At 37.6% G+C, this 22,904-nt stretch overlaps 1 protein-coding gene across 3 annotated transcripts; it reads left to right on the top strand.

Moving 5' to 3' along the window:
• The first annotated feature begins 16,978 nt into the window (after positions 1-16,978).
• On the top strand, positions 16,979-21,898 carry LOC124356556. Of its 3 annotated transcripts, none has more exons than XM_046807627.1 (2): positions 16,979-17,720; positions 21,760-21,898. In XM_046807627.1, the coding sequence occupies exons 1-2, from the start codon at positions 17,432-17,434 to the stop codon at positions 21,783-21,785; spliced, it is 315 nt and encodes a 104-aa protein (XP_046663583.1). In that variant the 5' UTR covers positions 16,979-17,431; the 3' UTR covers positions 21,786-21,898. The 3 variants fall into 3 exon arrangements, with proteins under 3 accessions (XP_046663583.1, XP_046663582.1, XP_046663581.1); XM_046807626.1 differs by having other exon boundaries at positions 16,979-17,724; positions 21,760-21,878; XM_046807625.1 differs by having other exon boundaries at positions 16,979-17,745; positions 21,760-21,878.
• The last annotated feature ends 1,006 nt before the right edge of the window (positions 21,899-22,904 follow it).

Here is a 22,904-nt window from a genome sequence, read left to right as displayed (position 1 = left end):
CACATTTGAAGTTAATGTCGTGTACAATGTTGAAGTGCCGGTATAATATTGTCTGAAGGCGTGTAATTTGAGTTAGCCACACATAATTTTAGTTTACACGGGCAATGGTTGAACTTTGTGCAAGTTACATACGTGCGAGATGTAGAATTAAACATGTGAATATTAAATGTTGAATATACACATTTGAAGTTAATGTCGTGTACAATGTTGAAGTGCCGGTATAATATTGTCTAAGGCGTGTAATTTGAGTTAGCCACACATAATTTTAGTTTACACGGGCAATGGTTGAACTTTGTGCAAGTTACATACGTGCGAGATGTAGAATTAAACATGTGAATATTAAATGTTGAATATACACATTTGAAGTTAATGACGTGTACAATGTTGAAGTGCCGGTATAATATTGTCTGAGGCGTGTAATTTGAGTTAGCCACACATAATTTTAGTTTACACGGGCAATGGTTGAACTTTGTGCAAGTTACATACGTGCGAGATGTAGAATTAAACATGTGAATATTAAATGTTGAATATACACATTTGAAGTTAATGACGTGTACAATGTTGAAGTGCCGGTATAATATTGTCTGAGGCGTGTAATTTGAGTTAGCCACACATAATTTTAGTTTACACGGGCAATGGTTGAACTTTGTGCAAGTTAGGTACGTGCGAGATGTAGAATTAAACATGTGAATATTAAATGTTGAATATACACATTTGAAGTTAATGACGTGTACAATGTTGAAGTGCCGGTATAATATTGTCTGAGGCGTGTGATTTGAGTTAGCCACACATAATTTTAGTTTACACGGGCAATGGTTGAACTTTGTGCAAGTTACATACGTGCGAGATGTAGAATTAAACATGTGAATATTAAATGTTGAATATACACATTTGAAGTTAATGACGTGTACAATGTTGAAGTGCCGGTATAATATTGTCTGAGGCGTGTGATTTGAGTTAGCCACACATAATCTTAGTTTACACGAGAGGTTACCTGTATAATTTATAATAAGTTTACTTAGGCATATGGAACGAATGTGTTTTAGAAGTTTATTTTGATCATTAAATACATGTATGTAACTTTTCTCTACAGAGCTGATAATGGCGTGATTTTGTATGGCAACACAATTGTCGCGAGGCGTTGATAACGATGCAGTTCTTATTGGAAACTATAGTACGTCTGAATCTGATGTGTATCTCGCGACAAGTCAGAGAGACCCTCGTCTACATTTAGTAGCCTATATTTATCCTATTATAGCCTACTCTGGCGTGAAGTCGCAACCAGGACTGGATGAGAGTAGTAGATGTAGGTCGTTGTGTTCGATATATTCTACGTTGTTAATTTTAACATCCTTTAGGAAATATATAATTACTTTTTACACGATCTATCGAAAGCTATATACAAGTCTCTATATAAAACCCCATTCATTCAGCCATTATAACTATAATAGGGTTTGAACTCCTGTTCAATATTCAAATGGTTTAAGTAACTAAATTCGTAGTACACACATTTAGTATACAATGTACGTTTCTACAAATTGAAATATATTTCGGAAATTTTTAAATACGTTATCATAATTTTGAGATGTTGTAACACTCCTGAATGTGCAAATGCTGTGGCTAGCAAATGCTGTAAAGTAGCATGAAGCTAAGTAGCCTATGGCAAAGAATGCCAATCTCGCGTTCAAGTTCTCGGAGCGCCGTGCCGCCGAGCATTCCGCGGATATCCGGGAACATTCCCCAGCTTTAGAGAGTCTATGTCCGGCGATCTAAGCGGCAAATATTATGTAATGTTTACTCTTATTTAGTGAACAATAGCTTAGTGCTGAGGCAGATTTCCTCTAATGGCCCACATGGAATAATAAATAAAACAAAACCCACATAAATGTATAGGTAAGGCGCTGTGTGCACAGTTTAATGGTATTTAAGTCTTAACTGTGCAACAGTGGCAAATTTACTGTATTCCTTGCGGTATTGTTGAAATAAATGTGTTACAGTATTAATCCACAACTTGCTTGCTAACGTGAGGTTCATCAAGTTGGTTGAGATATTTATGAGGTAGGAGCGAACGCTGAAGGATGACCCCGTGTACCGGGAGAGTATGCCTGCAGCCTGCAGCCTACAGAACATTAGAGAAGGAAAGTCGGAACATGAAGTGTGTAGGTGTATAGGATGACCTGCAACATAATTATTGGTCTACTAAAGTACCATCGGCAAGTACAGAGTGTCAAGCTGTAACGCTTACGTGTATTACTGTTCGGTTGGGACTATGGCAGGCGCTTGTACGACTGTATAAATGTCATGGTGATGTTAGTTATGAATGAGAAATTGTCAATTTTGGCCAGTAACAAGACTAAACGTTACTTACCCACTTTTATTATCAATTTAGTATTATTCACAAAAAATTGGTAATTATACTATCACAATTACATTAAATAGCACAGATATAAAGTACTGGGTATCTCGATTACGTCATACAAAGTGATAAAGTATTCAAACTCCAGCCTGGGAGCAATGTCGGTGGCAGTGGCGTGGATTTAATGAGATGCCTGGGGAGATAGCTGGCTGGAGGGAGGAATAATACAATGCTGTATGATACAGCTTAACAGGTTTTCTCCTAATAGTGGTACATAATTTGGAAACTAAAGAATAAGAACAGTAGGCGAAACGTGTCTACCACGTTAATATGTATTAGTCTACAAACAGGTTTTTTTGTAAGACAGAAAAAGAAAACTATTATTATTGTCTTTTTACTATACTTATGTATTTGTGTTTTTGGGTGGTGTTCCTAACCCGTAATGATCTTCCCCCTTTCTATGATACCAAAACTGTAAAACTTTCGACAAAATACTTGTAAGACAGCTCTTGAGTAAGCCATTGTTCTCAATATTATCATTGGGAAAATATTTTTAAAAACAACATTCACTCACTCATCTTTGAAAAGTTGGAGTATCCATATCACGTGATAGCTAGTTATTTACTAAGTAGAATGTTAGACAACAGTCTTGTCGGGGTTCTAACGTGTAAAAGTTGCAGTCTACACTGTGTCACGGCTCTTATAAACAACGAGATGGAGGACCCAAGTTCGAACCTTGAGGCGTTCACGATTTGGCAACGGAACTTAAAATTTCACTCCGCTAATTGGTACTTTATTCAATATTACTTTCTAAAGGGCAGGTTTTATTTCAGCCATAACACGGGTTTATGGGTGAGCATAAAACAGCTGTAGCTTTTTGAGACAGAAATAATGAGGAAGGTTGTTAAACTTATGAAGTAACAGGATTAACAAGAACTCATTCTCAAATCACATGACCAAATCATTCCTAAAATATATTAAAGTTTATAAAGCACGACTTCTTGTCATGTTGTGCTTGTGCGGAGTGATAAATGCGAAAGTGTTGTGTTTTATTGAATAGGTTTTCAAGCTATTTCTGTTAAACGTTTCTTATATTGTTTCTAACCATTATCGACGTGTCACACCATCCTCAGCCAAGTGGCAGATAAATACCGCGTGTAAACATGTCGCTTATCCCACGGCGCGGCGCGGCGTGACCAGGTAGCGTCTCACACATTACTGTGCGATCTCACGCACTTCCCCCCTCCCCCCCGTCTGGCACACACAATTAATTATAAAGTCAAGGTCGCACGCAGATTGAGAGCTTGTCTAGTGCCCGCCCATCCCTCACTATTGTCTCGGTGCCGCTCCTCCACTTCCGTCACTTTTGACACAGGAAAATCGGCCGCAGTTGTATTTCTGTCACCATATCTCGCAAAACTGTGAAGTCACCAAAACATTTATATGTCTTCCCAAACTACAACAAAACCTAAGTACTGACAAATTCAGTTCGTTCTGTTTATCCTTCATATTACTGGCTGACTATTGTAATCTGTTATTATCGTTCGATTATAAGAAAATCTTTGAACACCTACCAAAACCCATTTAAAATTGCGGCTCATTGATAGAAACGTTCAATACAATTAATGTACTGAAAACGTTGACATTCTTTACTGTTACAGTTTTGTTTTGAAAAGTTAATAGTTCATATTATTTTATGTTTGTTTATAAAAGATTAATAAATAACTTAGGAGTTTATACCACATAAGTACACACATACACATGATCCATACAAAAGGAAGAACATACACCCATGCAGTTTTGATAACTTACAATAAACATATATAAATCAATAGATTTTAAAATTAAGAAAAACTAGCAACCTATTTTAGAGTTAAAATTAACATAAAACAAATTATCATACATATAAGATAGAAATACATAAACTATTGTAACATTGAATCATCAGATACAAAAATAATAATTTCTTTAGACCAAATACCACAGAATAAATTAAAATATTAATATCAAGGAGATTGTTATGCAAAGTAAGTTTTACAACACCCTGGAGTTATAAAGTGAATTTATATCATCAGCTGGTGACTTTAACAATAATGGTAATTTTTATTCTTTTGAATGATGGCTTAACCCTAGAACTGTTAATCGACATAATTATGTCGGTTAATGCCGCTTTTGTGGTGTTAACCGTCAAAATTTTTGTCGATCAAACATTCCCTCGTATAATTACTTTTTATAATATACTCCGGTAACGTATCGATATAATTCATGCACCATTGGATTCGGGAAGAAAAATGCTAAGGAACAGATGAGTTTTTTATTCCTCTTTGTATTAAGGGTTATGACGTAGCAAGCTTGTTATTTTGAAAGAAAAACGTAAAAGAAAACGCGACGCCGTTATGTTTGTGTGACCCGCCATATTGCCGCTGCCGTTCTGTATCACTTTCGTGCCGAGCTGTGGGATATTTGTAAGTTTTAATAGTTTTAACGCGTGTTTTAGTGTCGTATTTAATGTGTAGTGTGTTGTTTGATGTCGTAGTAGTTGTAAACATATATATTTTAGAATAAATCAATTTCTATTTACTGAAATATGTTTGAGAAATTACCGGCTTTGTGTAGGCTATATGGCAAAATGACTTGGCTAAAAATTCATTTCACATAGTTTGTTATTGTTTTCACTTACTAAACGTTATTTATAGCACTCTTTTTAGCTCTGAAGTAACTATTTATTTTTGGTAAATAGATAGTTTTTTCACAATAAAATATATATTTCCCTGTAAATTTCTTTGGTTATACCTATATAATAACTGTTTGGGTTATCTCTAATATTTTTTCAATATCTTTAGTTATATTTATAGTTTTTCTAACTACATAATATTTCCTAATACTTATAAACCATAAATTTATAAATTTTTGATATAGTAACAAGCTTTAGAAAACTATTTTTATAGATTTTGCTGAATGAAAATTTTTTTTCGCAAAATTTTTGAATAATGGCAAAGTTTAACTTTTTTACTTTTCAAAAAATAATTTTATGGTAATTATTTCATTACTAACTGTATATTCTATTTTATTCTAAGTAATAAAATATGCAAAATAACATGTATTCATAGATGAAATGTAATAGCAAAACTTGTTTTAAACCCAAAGTCTTACGTATACACCATCCCGATTTTTCAGAATTTATACGCATCGCTGCTTTTTGTTCTATAGCTTTATGATGCTTTCATAAATGTGTATAATGTTTATGTTTTTCTGAAACAAGATAAAATTTGACACAGAATGGCTATCTCACTTATAAATAATTCTCACGTATAACTTCATTTGCTAGGTATGGTCCCCCCCAAATTTAAGAAATATTTTTCATAAATTTTATATTTGATTAAAAAAAGTGTTTATTAGAAAATTTTTTATGGTTTAATTTTTACAATATAGTGCAATTCTACGTTTTTTAATTCCGAACACAAAAATATATAACTCTTATTTATATTGCTTTTATTTTATATTTTTAATAATTTTTTTTAAAAAAACACCTTGCACGAAGCTCCAAAACACCCGCCCGACACTACAGGATGAAATGACCGCCAGTTCTAGGTTAATAGGAGACTGAAAGAAACTTTTATTACTTGTATTAAATTGGTGAATCTCAATTTTTTTTGAATCCAAGAACACAAAAGACATGTACTAGATGATGAACACTTGAATATTGGAATGGGAACCAGAACTCTCAGATCTGCAAGGAATACTACTACCAGTATTAAATCTACACTAAGCCGAACAAGGATGATTGAAGATGAATAAGTGGTCAATGGAAACATACAAAGAATCTACCCAATTTTATGATTCAAAATTTTTCAAAATTTAAAGACCTAATTTTGTATAAATTCAAATTTAACATGCAACACAATTTTTCCTATGTTTGGATATAATTTTTTTTTTATGTGTCCATGGCAGTATAATCCACGAAACCCTGTATGTGACAAATAAACTCAATAACAAGAATTTGGTAAATCAAACGTTTATTTTATTTTATATCAATACCTAGTTAAGCAAGGGCAAAGAACAGGTTAATAAATAAATAAAGCAAAAAGACTGTTTAAACATACTTAAGTGCCAAAAACGTACATTTGTAATTGTAATCGGAAAAAGTAACCCTCAATTTTAAATCTAAAAAAAAAGAAAAAAGAGCCTGAATGTATATTTAAATATGCGAAATTTAATTACATATCCCACTCCCACTCAGTTTTTAACCACATTGACGCAGCATAATAAGAGGACAGTGATTCAAAGACAAAGCGACAACGTAACAGATAACAAAGTTGACAGAAGTGAGCAGAAAGCGCAATAGCTTGGGCAGCCAGTACGTTCCTTGGTCTGAGCGGTAAGCAATGCTTAGTCTAGTATTTTAATTCGTTTGTCCGTCGGTTGTCGGACAATTACGCGTTTTATTACATATTGGTTTGACGACGCCATAGGGTCTGAGAGATCTTGTTATAGTTTTTCTGATGTTAGCCTGACGATTGTGATGATGATGGAGAACCAGTTTGTTAAACAGAATTGAAAAGGAGTGGTGAGTAAAAAGATGTTATTTTTAATTTGTAGTATTAAAGAAGCTATGGGAATTGTACCTATGGTTAAAAAAATTAAACCTTTAATGAATTTTGGGGATTTGAAAAGCTGTCGTAAATTAAGGTCCGTTCTTCCAAGAGTTCCACAAGAATGCCCGAAACTTAACAATCTAACTGTTGTAGACGCCAGTTAGTTTAACGTAAATGCTGCATTTGCTTGTATATGTTCCTTGTCTTAATTAGGACCCCGCTCCACCACCCATGTAACCCTCGATTGTGTATACTGAATAGATGTAAGATAGGAATTGATTGTGCTGGTAGACCCGGGGCTGAGGCCAGCAGATCTCTGCCTGCTAGTGATGTACATTCTGGTCACGTACAGTATACCGTCCACCTCATCCTCGCCGCTTCTTCCCCTTTCAATCCTCCCCCTCATACCTCTCCATCTGTACCTCCTTACAACTGCGACTCGCCAGTTCACCACAACTCGAGATCACACATGTGTTCGTGAACAGTACTGAGATTCTGTACGCAACAGCAAACCTTCAAGGTTGGCCTCTGTTTTTCCAATCCAGAGGTCAGTTTATCTATGGTCGACCTCCATAGTAGTGGCAGATTCAGTATGTATTAAAACATGGTTATAATTCAATTTATATTACACTAGTTCAAAAATTATTAATGTTTTACCGTGTTGACGCTGTTTCATACTATACTGTGTTAAAGATAAATCCTACAATGAAAGTGGCGGCCTAGAGCATCAAAACAGGAACAGTGTACAAGATTTTAAAGATAATCAATTTCAATATTGCGTGCATAATGAGTAGGTCCTATAAGGAGGAATTTTTACCATCAAGATGGTAATTGCCCTACCTCCAGTTTACTTCAAGTTCAAACACCGAATTTAGTGTTTGCCCTTTTTTTCAAAGTAAAAATTAAGTAATGGTCCCCTTGATGTAACCAGATTGAATATAGAGCTCAGAAGCCCTCTCCTAAACACCTGGGTAATTCATGTTTCAATGCGTCCTTTTGTCAGGAGCTTTCAAGAGTAGGAGTTTACAAGTGTGCCCTCGAGGGTTTCAGTAGAATGTTCCCAAAGACCGAGCAGGCGAGCTGCTTGCAAGAGTCGGGTATCACTGTACCCCTACACTGTTGCAGTTCAAAAGGAGGGTTTGTTCAGTGTATATGTTGGGTGTCCCCAGTGGCCGAGCAGGCGAGTCTGCTTGCAAGAGTCGGGTATCACTGTACCCGCTACACTGTGCCAATGACAAAGAGGGTTTCAGTTCAGTGTAAAATATGTTGGTCCCAGTGGCCGAGCAGGCGAGCTGCTTGCAAAGAGTCGGGTATCACTGTACCCGCTACACTGTGCCATTGACAAAGAGGGTTTGTTCAGTGTATATGTTGGTCCCAGTGGCCGAGAGCAGGCGAGCTGCTTGCAAGAGTCGGGTATCACTGTACCCGCTACACTGTGCCATTGACAAAGAGGGTTTGTTCAGTGTATATGTTGGTCCCAGTGGCCGAGCAGGCGAGCTGCTTGCAAGAGTCGGGTATCACTGTACCCGCTCCACCATGTACCCTCGATTGTGTATACTGAATAGATGTAAGATAGGAATTGATTGTGCTGGCAGACCCGGGGCTGAGGCCAGCAGATCTCTGCCTGCTAGTGATGAACATTCTGGTCACGTACAGTATACCGTCCACCTCATCCTCGCCGCTTCTCCCTTTCATCCTCCCCCTCATCCTCTCCATCTGTACCTCCTTACAACTGCGACTGCCAGTCACCACAACTCGAGATCACACACGTGTTCGTGAACAGTACTGAGATTCTGTACGCAACATCAACCTTCAGGTTGGGCTCTGTTCCAATCCAGAGGTCAGTTTATCTATGGTCGACCTCCATAGTAGTGGCAGATTCAGTATGTATTAAAACATGTTATAATTCAATTTATATTTACACTAGTTCAAAATTATTAATGTTCTACCGGTGTTGACGCTGTTTCATACTATACTGTGTTAAAGATCAATCCTACAATGCAAGTGGCGGCCTAGCATCAAAACAGGAACAGTGTACAAGATTTTAAAGATAATCAGGTGTTCAATTGCGTGCATAAGAGTAGGCCTATAGGAGGAGTTTCCACAAGATGATAATGCCCTACTCCAGTTTACTTCAAGTCAAACACCGAATTTAGTATTTGCCCTTTTTTCAAAGTAAAATTAAGTAATGTCTTATGTACCAGACGGAGTTAGCGCTCAGAAGCCCTCTCTAAAACTTAACCTGGGGTCATGGGCTTTCAGATGACTTCTTCCGAACCACCCCCAGTGGCCGAGCAGGCGAGCTGCTTGCAAGAGTCGGGTATCACTGTACCCGCTACACTGTGCCATTGACAAAGAGGGTTTGTTCAGTGTATATGTTGGTCCCAGTGGCCGAGCAGGCGAGCTGCTTGCAAGAGTCGGGTATCACTGTACCCGCTACACTGTGCCATTGACAAAGAGGGTTTGTTCAGTGTATATGTTGGTCCCAGTGGCCGAGCAGGCGAGCTGCTTGCAAGAGTCGGGTATCACTGTACCCGCTACACTGTGCCATTGACAAAGAGGGTTTGTTCAGTGTATATGTTGGTCCCAGTGGCCGAGCAGGCGAGCTGCTTGCAAGAGTCGGGTACCACTGTACCCGCTACACTGTGCCATTGACAAAGAGGGTTTGTTCAGTGTATATGTTGGTCCCAGTGGCCGAGCAGGCGAGCTGCTTGCAAGAGTCGGGTATCACTGTACCCGCTACACTGTGCCATTGACAAAGAGGGTTTGTTCAGTGTATATGTTGGTCCCAGTGGCCGAGCAGGCGAGCTGCTTGCAAGAGTCGGGTATCACTGTACCCGCTACACTGTGCCATTGACAAAGAGGGTTTGTTCAGTGTATATGTTGGTCCCAGTGGCCGAGCAGGCGAGCTGCTTGCAAGAGTCGGGTATCACTGTACCCGCTACACTGTGCCATTGACAAAGAGGGTTTGTTCAGTGTATATGTTGGTCCTCCTTTTACAGAAGGTTTATGAATAGGCCAGAATAATAATTGCCGCGCCTTCATATATCAAATTCCAGTTTGGTACTGTAACTGTATTTAGTATTGATTATTGTAGGGTTTTACCTCCCCTCCTGCAATTAAAGAAAAAAGTAACATATTTAAAAAATACCTTGAGCCTTTCACAAAAATTTCGTCCTTTAATACACACCGTTTAGGCAAACGATTATTGCGTGATAATAAATGAAATTTTGTGCTTCTTTACCTTGTTAGTGATATATGAAGAGGCAAGGGGCACACGAATTATCTTGGTTACTTAAATCTGGAAATGAATCCAGGTATTTTCTTATTTGTTTCTGCTTAGAATATATTTCCTCATTTAGACTTTATTGGGGTTCTCCCTTTCACATATAAAATAATGCATGATCGAGGCAGTACTATCCAACAATATTCATTACATTGACACCAACGAGCAGTTCCTGACTCCACAATTTGCACTGATCACAAAATTAGAAATAAATATAACAGAAAACACGTCCAATGACGATATTTGTTTTTAACTGCTAAATTTACTTTTTACTAATTACAAGTATGAAGTAAAAACAGTGAGTGAAAAACGTTTCACTTTGTGTTGGTATGTTCGTATAAATAATCCTCTTTCAATAACGTGTTATGTTTAGCGAAATTATACTACTTGTACATTCTATTTCAAGAATAATAATGAAGAGATTTATCTAGTTAAAGAGTTTTAACTGAATATTGAATTGAAAGGAGACTAATTGGATTCCCCGCTTCATCGTTAATACATAAATATAAGAGAATATTGTCTCTTTATCAAGAAAGTAATTTAAATTGTTAAGACATTTTTATTATAATATTATGATAACATTAAAATACTACATGTTTTATTATTTCATAGAAATTTTATGCGTTAAGATTATTCAATGCCACATAGCTGATTTATTAGCAATGGGTTCATTATTAATTAAGTTTTAGTGGGAACAATGCGAGGTGCTAATAAAAAGTAATTTTACAAGATAACAAAATAGCTCTGTATTGATACTTTACAGAGAAACACTCAAGTTACAAGCAAAACTCAGTCCACATATTACGATCATAAATAAGTGAAAACATTTTTGAAATTACATTTTTTTAATCTCGGAATTAGAAGAAGGGCGTGTATACATATACATTTGGATTAAGCAAAAATACAAATTAATTTAAACAGACAAGTATTAAATTAATAATGAAAACTTCAAAAAAGAACATCTGGGTTGGAAAAAGAATAAAAGTGACAACTCTCGGAGGAAAAGTCGTTTTTCTTCTTGGACAGTTGAACAGGACAGAAACTAACACATGCAGTGATAACTAATGTGTGAGTGGTACATGTGAACTGTGTCCATAACTCATGCCATAGTCATTAAAGTAGAATTAGGCAGAATATTTGCTAGGAAGTGCAAGTTAATAAATAAGAATAATATATTATAAACAAGGTAGTAGTACGGCAGGCTGAAGTTTCAATATTAGAAATCTGTAGATTATTCTCAAAACAGTCTGCAAAACATACATACAGACCTTTGAGTGATAGCATAATATACAAAATATTTCGAGTTTTTCAAAATATAAAAAAGTTTTTCGAGGTCCTGAGAGAGATAGAAACACATCAGAACTGGAATTTGGTCTTTGGAGATGTTCTTTGGAGAGTAAGGCTTCGCTGACGCTCAGCCGAATCCTACAGAGGGATACGAACAATCATTGAACTCGATCTTATCTATATGGCAATGAAGCTTCACGACTTTCTTAATTTCGTCTGTTAATAAATTAGTTGTTTAGAATTATATTCTACGGACAGATGGACATACAAGAAATGTTTATATAAATTTGCTAGATACAGAACATTCACCAAGACCCAGTAAAACACTGTATAGGCCTACACAGTGTGTACGTACTTCACTACTATGTACCGCTACTATTTACAGGACTGAGCACAATGCTAGAGAATTCTAATTCTGTTGGCTGAATCTCTTTACTAACCTCAGTGAAGGTCTAGGTTTTGAGTTTCTCTTACGGACAGATGGACATACAAGAAATGTTTATATAAATTTGCTAGATACAGAACATTCACCAAGACCCAGTAAAACACTGTATAGGCCTACACAGTGTGTACGTACTTCACTACTATGTACCGCTACTATTTACAGGACTGAGCACAATGCTAGAGAATTCTGTTGGCTGAATCTCTTTACTAACCTCAGTGAAGGTCTAGGTTTTGAGTTTCTCTTACGGACAGATGGACATACAAGAAATGTTTATATAAATTTGCTAGATACAGAACATTCACCAAGACCCAGTAAAACACTGTATAGGCCTACACAGTGTGTACGTACTTCACTACTATGTACCGCTACTATTTACAGGACTGAGCACAATGCTAGAGAATTCTAATTCTGTTGGCTGAATCTCTTTACTAACCTCAGTGAAGGTCTAGGTTTTGAGTTTCTCTTACGGACAGATGGACATACAAGAAATGTTTATATAAATTTGCTAGATACAGAACATTCACCAAGACCCAGTAAAACACTGTATAGGCCTACACAGTGTGTACGTACTTCACTACTATGTACCGCTACTATTTACAGGACTGAGCACAATGCTAGAGAATTCTGTTGGCTGAATCTCTTTACTTACCTCAGTGAAGGTCTAGGTTTTGAGTTTCTCTTCTCAGAGCGACCAAGATATTGTGAGTCAACCAATACAGCAGTTTGAGAAAATATAAATTTGATTCGGTGTTCTCATTTTAACTTAGATAATGTCTTTTGGATATGGGTCACTGAGATTTCATTTTAATGTTCGTCCGTCCCTTATTGATTTTTTACACGAGGCACCCAATTGATTTCTTTCATTTTCAGTTCCTGAGAATACTTATAAAAAATAATCTAACATGGCCTAAAAATAATCTAGCATTTTTTGAAAAAATTTACTAGTCAGCTTAGGTATAACACAATAATATTTCATTAAATAATAAACAAATAATATATCTTTTGAAATAATACATTAAAAATAGATTTTTAAAAGGCTTGCAATTTTATAACCTTTGTTTTATTGCAGTTAATTGTTAAATGTATTGGAAAATGATTTCGTGTAAAGGTATTGATCTAAAGGGCTGAAGTGATAGAAGATGGACATTTAATGTCTCGATCGCCGTCCAGGATCCTCTGGCCGGCAAGAGTATCGGAGTAATACGTTATAGTGCACGTGTAAATTAAATATTTAATTGTGCGTAGTTTGTGGTTGAGATACGAGACGCTCCGCCGCGGCGAGGGACGGCGACGGGGAATCTGAATAAATAATTGGCGAAGGCCGAGGCCGTGAGGTCGGCGAGTTGGCGAAAACAAGTTGTCAGGTGAGCGGGGAGAGAGAGAGGCAGTGGCGTACATAGACCTGGTGTTACTGGGGGGGGGGGGGGCAAAGAATCAAGAAGTTGCCATATTCGAGAGAGGTAAAAGTTATTGATTTCCACTGGGATGCATTAGAAAATGCAATCTGGAGACGCGTATAATTACAGGTCTGTTCGTATGTCTCGGAGAGAGAGATGCAGTGGCGTACATAGACCTGGTGTTACTGGTGGGGGGGGGGGGGGGGCAAAGAATCAAGAAGTTGCCATATTCGAGAGAGGTAAAAGTTATTGATTTCCACTGGGATGCATTAGAAAATGCAATCTGGAGACGCGTATAATTACAGGTCTGTTCGTATGTCTCGGAGAGAGAGATGCAGTGGCGTACATAGACCTGGTGTTACTGGTGGGGAGGGGGGGGGGGCAAAGAATCAAGAAGTTGCCATATTCGAGAGAGGTAAAAGTTATTGATTTCCACTGGGATGCATTAGAAAATGCAATCTGGAGACGCGTATAATTACAGGTCTGTTCGTATGTCTCGGAGAGAGAGATGCAGTGGCGTACATAGACCTGGTGTTACTGGTGGGAGGGGGGGGGCAAAGAATCAAGAAGTTGCCATATTCGAGAGAGGTAAAAGTTATTGATTTCCACTGGGATGCATTAGAAAATGCAATCTGGAGACGCGTATAATTACAGGTCTGTTCGTATGTCTCGGAGAGAGAGATGCAGTGGCGTACATAGACCTGGTGTTACTGGTGGGGGGGGGGGGGGCAAAGAATCAAGAAGTTGCCATATTCGAGAGAGGTAAAAGTTATTGATTTCCACTGGGATGCATTAGAAAATGCAATCTGGAGACGCGTATAATTACAGGTCTGTTCGTATGTCTCGGAGAGAGAGATGCAGTGGCGTACATAGACCTGGTGTTACTGGTGGAGAGGGGGGGGGCAAAGAATCAAGAAGTTGCCATATTCGAGAGAGGTAAAAGTTATTGATTTCCACTGGGATGCATTAGAAAATGCAATCTGGAGACGCGTATAATTACAGGTCTGTTCGTATGTCTCGGAGAGAGAGATGCAGTGGCGTACATAGACCTGGTGTTACTGGTGGGGGGGGGGGGGGGCAAAGAATCAAGAAGTTGCCATATTCGAGAGAGGTAAAAGTTATTGATTTCCACTGGGATGCATTAGAAAATGCAATCTGGAGACGCGTATAATTACAGGTCTGTTCGTATGTCTCGGAGAGAGAGATGCAGTGGCGTACATAGACCTGGTGTTACTGGTGGCGGGGGGGGGGGGGGGCAAAGAATCAAGAAGTTGCCATATTCGAGAGAGGTAAAAGTTATTGATTTCCACTGGGATGCATTAGAAAATGCAATCTGGAGACGCGTATAATTACAGGTCTGTTCGTTTGTCTCGATCTCATCTCCATCAGTTTGCATCATTGCTTGTTCCCATCAGATATGTTATTGTCTACTGTGATATTGATATTGAGTAGAAATTAAACTACAGTGAATATCATGTCAGCCTTATACATAAGTGATAGCACAGAGATACAAACCTATACTAGGCGAGGCGGGCTACACCGAGAAATCTACATTCATAGTGTTAACGAAAACCCCGCTATTTATATCCCATAGAATTTGGAAAAATAAATTTGAACACCTTAAAATACCCAAACTGGCACTTTGTGGTGGGACAGGATTGAGTAGGGATAAGTCATTGTTGTTGCACAACTTTCAAGAGTAAAGGTAGATCGAGCCGTACTTCATTTTAAAGGTCCTTCCTTATTCATTGATCGTTTTCAAATACAATTTTTTATTTGTTTTGCTTCTTATACAGAGCAGTCCAAAATGTCAAAAGTTGGACGGTTTCACAGTTTTTATAATTATTTTGTTTTCTCTTACCTTAAAAATGTTAGCAAATCTAAAATTCCAATTTTGTTCAATATAAAAACTATTTTGTTAAATAGTTCAAACTTTGGATAATTCAAACTTGTAAAACCTAACAAATTTAAAAAAGGGAGGTATGAGTTTTATTACACCTTATATCTCTCTTAAAAAATAAAATTGTTTGTATTTAAAGTTTAGCTTTATCTTAAATGGTTGAAAAATGGCGCCAAAAATACTAATTTTCATTACGTTGTACTTTTCATATACTGCAAAAATATAACATTTGTTTTAATAATTCTATGACGAATTGTAGGTACTTAAAATAGAAATTTGGGCAATCGTGAAATTAAGTTCATCTGGGAATATTTCTAGTTCATCAATTTAAACAGTTTCCATGTAACTGTAAGTTTTTGTAAAACCATGTAATTTCCTTAAAACAAGTTGTATTAAACACCATGTAATCTCATCAAATCTCTCATATACATTAGTAAAAGCTGATTCCCTTATCGTAAGCATTGTTTAATTGAGACTGTCTACAAAATTCACCAACATGAATACTATAAAAGCTAATTCTGCAGTAATACAAAGCGACCAGACCCAAGTGACAACTACGTAAAAGTTGGGAACTGGTCACCAGTCAGTTACCAGGGTACCCAGAGGTTTGGTCCCTCACTGGAGGCTGTTCCACGCCAAATGGAGCGAGGTGGGTTGGCTGCTTATGGAAAACCTGTAAAAAACCTGTCCCAGTAACGACAAATTATGTTATGTTCCTCCGTCCATTGTCAGAGCGATGTCGATGACAGTGTCTTCTGTCTCGGCTAAACAATACCAGTCAAAATACTTGATGTATCGTCGAATTATCTACTTTATATCATATTATTGAGCTCTCGTCTCCTATAAACCCGTCGTGTTTGTCACGTCACAGGTGTAGCTGAGACAGACAAGTTGTGTATGAATACACAGGTGTAGCTGAGACAAGTTGTGTATGAATACACAGGTGTAGCTGAGACAAGTTGTGTATGAATACACAGGTGTAGCTGAGACAAGTTGTTTGTTAATACACAGGTGTAGCTGAGACAAGTTGTGTATGAATACACAGGTGTAGCTGAGACAAGTTGTGTATGAATACACAGGTGTAGCTGAGACAAGTTGTTTGTTAATACATAGGTTTGTGGTGTGTTCGTTAGTCAGCTTCTTTTTAAAGGAATTTAACAAATTAAAAGAAACACCATTTCTACTAATGATTTTTGTCTTGTAACTATTCAGGGTGGTGGCCATTCAAACGTTTGAAATATTTGAGTTATATTTCAGCTGTGGACGACTGTACAACAAAAGTAAAAGTAAAAATATCGTGCCATATAATTTTTGTAATTTCTTATATTATTTCATCTAATGTCTTATGTTATATTAAGGTTTCAAAGCGACAGGTGTGGGCAACACGTTTCAACATTGAAACAATATTAGGCTAATCAACAATACACAGAACTCCCAGCTATAATTTTCACATTTTCTCTTGAAATATCTCAACGTTTGGTGTAAACTACAGAGACCACAATTATTAAACTGATTCCAACCAAACTGAACTTGATTGTGTTTAATATTTTCAGTTCACAAGCTACATCCATTCAGTTAAAGACATTTTAATGCGACAGTTTATATTACTATGCAAAAATGTATTTTATCATTACATCTATCTCATTAAATGTTTTGAATTGGCAGGTTTTACATATATTACGCGAGCATTTTTGAAAAATTATTGTGACAAATGCAGCAAATTTAAGTGTTTAAAAAACTATCAGTATTTAGAATCCACTTCTGTATTTATATATGTTTTATGGTTTTAAGATGGTAGGTTTAATCTTATTTGTAAAATTACTTTTAAAAGACTTATGGAACACAATATACTAAACAAAATTTAGAACAATAACATCAGTATTTTACAACAAATGTGTGTAGCATTATATTTTATTTTGGTTAACTACTCTCTTAGACATAGTATGACTCTTTGAGCCTTTAGATAAATGTCCTTATTAGTATTTAAATAAACATATAAGGGAATTACTTACCTGTATATGAAGATATTTTATGAGCCTCTGTTTGTAAATGTAGATGTTTATCGTACGAAAAAGTTTATGCAATGATTGTTTTATGAATGAAACCTTTTAGTAGCGACAATGTAGTAATAAACACCAGGTGCAGTGCCGGTAGAGTAAGTGTGCATGGTGAAGGTTGGTGGACAGAGAGAGAGGGAGAGAGTGAGTGAGGGAGAGCGGAGTACACCGCACATCGATCCCACTGCCAGTGCTGCCGCGCCCGCGTCCCGCCCGCAGTCAGCAGTGGCCGCGCGTGCAGACCGCACGTCCTCGCGACACGCGAGTGTGGTCCTTGTGTCGACAGCGGTACGGCCCACAGTCGCTCGCCGCTCGCCACGTCCTCCACCTGTTGTGTCGGAGTACCGCGGAGTGATCAGTGTCGCAGTAGTTGTAGTGTTCTGTGTGCTGATAGCGAGTACGTTAGTTGTTACCGCTCAAGGGTCATTGAAGTCAACTATTTTTATTAACCCAAATAACGTACAGTACATGTTTTTGAAATAAATAAACTTGGAACCCTAAATTTTGAACAACACAATTTCCAAACTAAACCTTGTTTAATATATTCATTGTAAGCAAGACAAAAAAAGTATTAAATGTTGAGAGTTTTAAAACATTGATGCCACAAATATAATTGTTACAAGCTGTGTTCTACACAAGAAGTAGACAATAAAAATAATTAATAAATAGATATAGGTAAGACAAATATGATCATGAACTTCTTTGACAGGCAATTATAAAAACCTAAAATAGTAATTTAATAAACTGAACCTATTATGTTATGTAAAACACCTTCTATATTAAGTGAGTGACAAAAACAGTAAATTTCACTTATCAGTAAAACGTTGCTTGTCTAATCTAATCCCCAAGTTTTATGGCACGAGTCTGTATCTCTCTTCAAGATAGGCACATACGTGGTTGTTAAATATTTATGTGCAGTTAACACTAAAGGAATGACGACCGTTCTAAAACGATTTGAAGGCCATGGATGTACATGTCGATGGCCATGGATGTACATGTCGATGGCCATGGTTATGTACATGTCGATGGCCATGGATGTACATGTCGATGGCCATGAAATATTAAAAACAGGTTTGCTTCTTAAAATTTAAGCACGGCAATATTTTTAGGATTTCTCCGTCTCCTTTGACGCAGAATAAATAGTGTATTTTTTTTTTATTAAATTTAAATTAAGCTAATTACTCATTCTTGATATATTTAGTAGTGCCGTAGAAAATATCTATATATACATCAGAATTTACTAAACAATAAATTATTTGTTAGCCGAACAAAATGATGTTAGAAAATTACGAGTACTTCGTGTACCATGAATAAAGCAGTTGAAATGGCGCACAAAAGAATGCCGGTATTACAGTTGGCAGAGACAGCCTCTTTCATTGAACTCGGGTTTCAAAATACACTGCTCCCCCCCCCCCCCCGCAATCACCCACGGCTCTCTCATGCACTTCTCTCTCGTTCTCGTTATATGCCTTGAACGATCTCCAATAAACTGCCTTCACGAGATGCCAATACCAATTTAATTACTCGGCAGTCGTGTTTTAGTTTCTGACTTCTCGTCGTCGCACTCCCTTGATCGAGACACGATCTGCTGACCCGCTTGCTGCCAGTAGTAGCGGCTCTCTCATTCTCAGTTTATTAGCGCTATCTTGTTTATCGGCTAATTAATTATAGCAGTACTCTCCTTATTTTGGCACATATTTTCCTTCGTTCCAATTTTAAGGGAGGTGGTCTGGCAATCTTTGTAACAATCCTCTTGAAATTCGGAAAAAAATAAATTCATTCATACTCTGGAAATTTATTTTGGAATTTTATCTGCTGGTATTAAAATCAATTTAAATTCATCCGAAAAAGTTAGTATTGTCGGAATATACCGTTCAAACAACAACCGAAGTTGTATTTAATCCTTTTTTGGAAACTGCTAACCAATTTTTTTCAAACAATCAACTATTTCTCTTAATTGGCGATTTAAATATAAACACACTGGACCACACCGACCCCCACACCCGGCGGCTGTGGGATATATTCTTCAATCTTTTGGTCTAAATTGGTCAGTGAACTCTCCTACACGAGTATGTGCCACGACGAGTACAACCATCGACAACGTTATCACCAACATCCCCAAAGTTGACGTTATCGTGTCCGATTCTGCCATCTCTGATCACTTCGCTCAGGAGGTTGTGATTAATAGACTTGATCCGGTGACTGGGCTTGCAGAAATATTACGGTCAAAAGAGCTCTAAACCCTCAAAATATTAATTAGTTAATTTATCACCTTGAGCGAGAAATTTGGAATTTTTTAAAATAACATTCAGTGGCCAATTGAAATGTACAATGCTTTTAATGAACGCTTTCTCTATTACTTAAATATCTCATGTCCTTACAAAAATTCAAAGTACGCAGTAAGCGACATAAGAATACTATGATTACACAAGGTATTCTCACATCTCGTGAAAAACTCAAATTTTATCACTCAGTTTTTATTAATACAAACAATGAAAATTTCCAAAGATTTTTCAAAAATTTATAGACGAATATATAAGAAAGTTGTAAAAGCCTATGAATTAAACAAAATATTAAAGAATACCGACAACTTTTCAAAAACAGCATGGAAAATAATTGATGAATCCGTAAAACGAGAACATCCTATACAAAAATCAAAACAATGTTCACTACTCGTTGAAAACCAACTTATAGATGACTCTCAAGAAATTGCTGACGAATTTAACAAGTATTTTGCCTCAGATGGTTCATGTGATCCGTGCTTCACTGAACCCCTCTCCCGCAATCTCGGTAGAGAACCGGTATCGTCTATGATCTTGACCCCTGTCGATGAGGCTGAGATGGCTGGTATCGTGCAAAGACTAAATTCAAAGAAATCTTGTGACAACAATGGTATGTCCATGTGGCTAGTCAAAAAATGCTCCAAGCATATCTCGACTCCACTAACAAAAGTGATAAAATCCTCATTTCAATCTGGAGTTTACCCGGATGATTTTAAAACAGCAAAGATTGCTCAGATTTTTAAGAAATGACTTCTGACTTCTGAAGAAAGAAGATCCTCATCAAACCAAAAATTACCACACAATCGTAATCTTGCCAATTTTCAGCAAAATCTTTGAAAAGGCATTTTTGAATCAACTACAAAATTTTCTGGAAAGATTTGACATACTGTGTCCTGAACAATTCGGCTTCCGTAAAAACAAATCAACAATTGATGCGGTTTCAAGTATTTTGGATATTGTTGTCGATGGTTTTGAGAGATGGAATAAGGTGGTCAGTATATTTCTCGATCTCTCTAAGGCTTTTGACTGCGTGCATCATGGGACACTGATGCATCAGTTAGAGCATGTGGAATACGGGGTCTGCCACACAGGTGGGTCTCGTCCTACTTGAAGGATAGAGACCAGTGTGTGCATATCTCAAATGTGTCAGGAAAATTGAAAATGGCAAATGGCGTCCCTCAGGGATCGATCCTTGGGCCAGTGCTTTTTACTATTTATGTTGACAATTCAAACTCATCGATCCAGAATGGAAAGGTGATTCAATATGCTGACGATACGACTCTTTACATTATTGCAAATTCAGCGCTAGAGCTTGAAATCAATTCATTTGTCACAGTGAATTCATGCATCCAATTTTTTCTGAAATCAATCTGAAAACAAACAGCTCAAAATCAAACACAATTGATTTTTGTCTGAGACAGCGTGAATTACGCAGGCTTGTGTTAGATTGATTAATAGGCTCCCTGAGGATCTTAAAACATTGGCAGAAAAATTTAAGTCTCGTCTTAAACGCCTATTGGTGTCAGGTGCTTTTTACACGGTGGGTGAATTCATGGAAAGCCGCCTGGGAAATTAAAATTGAAATCTAAGCACGTTTTAACAGGATCTGATATTGCCATTGCATGTTTGTCTGGATGGGGTACGTTTTGTATGTATGATTGTGTGTGAATGAGTAGATAGGCTAATGACTGTTGCTATACAATATTGTATGTTGCTCAAAGGCAATAAAGACTGATTTGATTTGATATTGGGATTCTTTTTCATTATAAGTTATCAATCTATATCGACCTCGTACTGTATCGACTCTTCCCGTTATTCTGTTTCATAGGATCCTCGCATAGGCCGGTGGCCCATGGGGACGGGCAGAATAACGTTTTAAAAGAACTCGTGCATTCTTCTCAGTATTTTGGACAGCCAAATTTAGTTTTTCAAAAATATCGTATGTACAGTTGTAGATTAAGCTTTGTGTACCTTCGTCCTCCTTGGCATAGGTATCGTTAAATTGTTTCTACCCGTGCTCAACCACTTGTCATAGGTTTGAGCACATTTACTTATAAAGTATTAAAATTAATTTACATCACAGAAATGTGTTACGTTGCATACATATTTTCTAAGTGTATAAAACTAAAATTAAATTACTTCAATGACATGCAGGTACATTGCTCTCTCTTCAGTGTTAAAATGTTCACTTAAAGTAGAGAAGTGGAGCACAGTAGAAGTGAAGTGAAGTGAAGTGATGGGCTAGTAGGACGCGGTTAAGATGGGCGAGAGTGTAATGGTGCGGTCATGGTGTGCGGGCCCAGAGCTATGGTGATGCCGGAGTTCGCAGGATTGTGCTGCATGTTCGTACACTGCTGCAATGACATGCTCCCGGAATGTTTGGTGAGTCTATGGTAACACAGTTTCCTGTTACCTCTGATCTTGTTGAGCTATGGTGATGCCGGAGTTCGCAGGATTGTGCTGCATGTTCGTACACTGCTGCAATGACATGCTCCCGGAATGTTTGGTGAGTCTATGGTAACACAGTTTCCTGTTACCTCTGATCTTGTTGAGTTCTGGTGATGCCGGAGTTCGCAGGATTGTGCTGCATGTTCGTACACTGCTGCAATGACATGCTCCCGGAATGTTTGGTGAGTCTATGGTAACACAGTTTCCTGTTACCTCTGATCTTGTTGAGCTATGGTGATGCCGGAGTTCGCAGGATTGTGCTGCATGTTCGTACACTGCTGCAATGACATGCTCCCGGAATGTTTGGTGAGTCTATGGTAACACAGTTTCCTGTTACCTCTGATCTTGTTGAGCTATGGTGATGCCGGAGTTCGCAGGATTGTGCTGCATGTTCGTACACTGCTGCAATGACATGCTCCCGGAATGTTTGGTGAGTCTATGGTAACACAGTTTCCTGTTACCTCTGATCTTGTTGAGCTATGGTGATGCCGGAGTTCGCAGGATTGTGCTGCATGTTCGTACACTGCTGCAATGACATGCTCCCGGAATGTTTGGTGAGTCTATGGTAACACAGTTTCCTGTTACCTCTGATCTTGTTGAGCTATGGTGATGCCGGAGTTCGCAGGATTGTGGTGCATGTTCGTACACTGCTGCAATGACATGCTCCCGGAATGTTTGGTGAGTCTATGGTAACACAGTTTCCTGTTACCTCTGATCTGGTTGAGCTCTGTTCGTGTTGGTCTCAGTGTACTTGACTACCGGCCAACTCATCACTTCTACCTGTCAACATGTATTTGTGTCTTCCGGAATACGAGTATAGCCTCATGTTTTCCATCTTAGTTAGTTAATAT

The sequence above is a fragment of the Homalodisca vitripennis genome, chromosome 3 (assembly GCF_021130785.1).
Source record: "Homalodisca vitripennis isolate AUS2020 chromosome 3, UT_GWSS_2.1, whole genome shotgun sequence".
NCBI lineage: Eukaryota > Metazoa > Arthropoda > Insecta > Hemiptera > Cicadellidae > Homalodisca > Homalodisca vitripennis.
The sequence above is the reverse complement of the archived record's forward strand: the minus strand, read 5'-3'. Positions and strand labels throughout refer to the sequence as shown.

Bases quoted from the DNA above. Each gene is read 5' to 3' on its own strand.
- LOC124356556 (XM_046807625.1), top strand. From the start codon at position 17,432: ATGGTGAAGGTTGGTGGACAGAGAGAGAGGGAGAGAGTGAGTGAGGGA. The intron at 17,746-21,759 runs GTCATTGAAGTC...AATGACATGCAG, and splicing joins TTAGTTGTTACCGCTCAAGG to GTACATTGCTCTCTCTTCAG.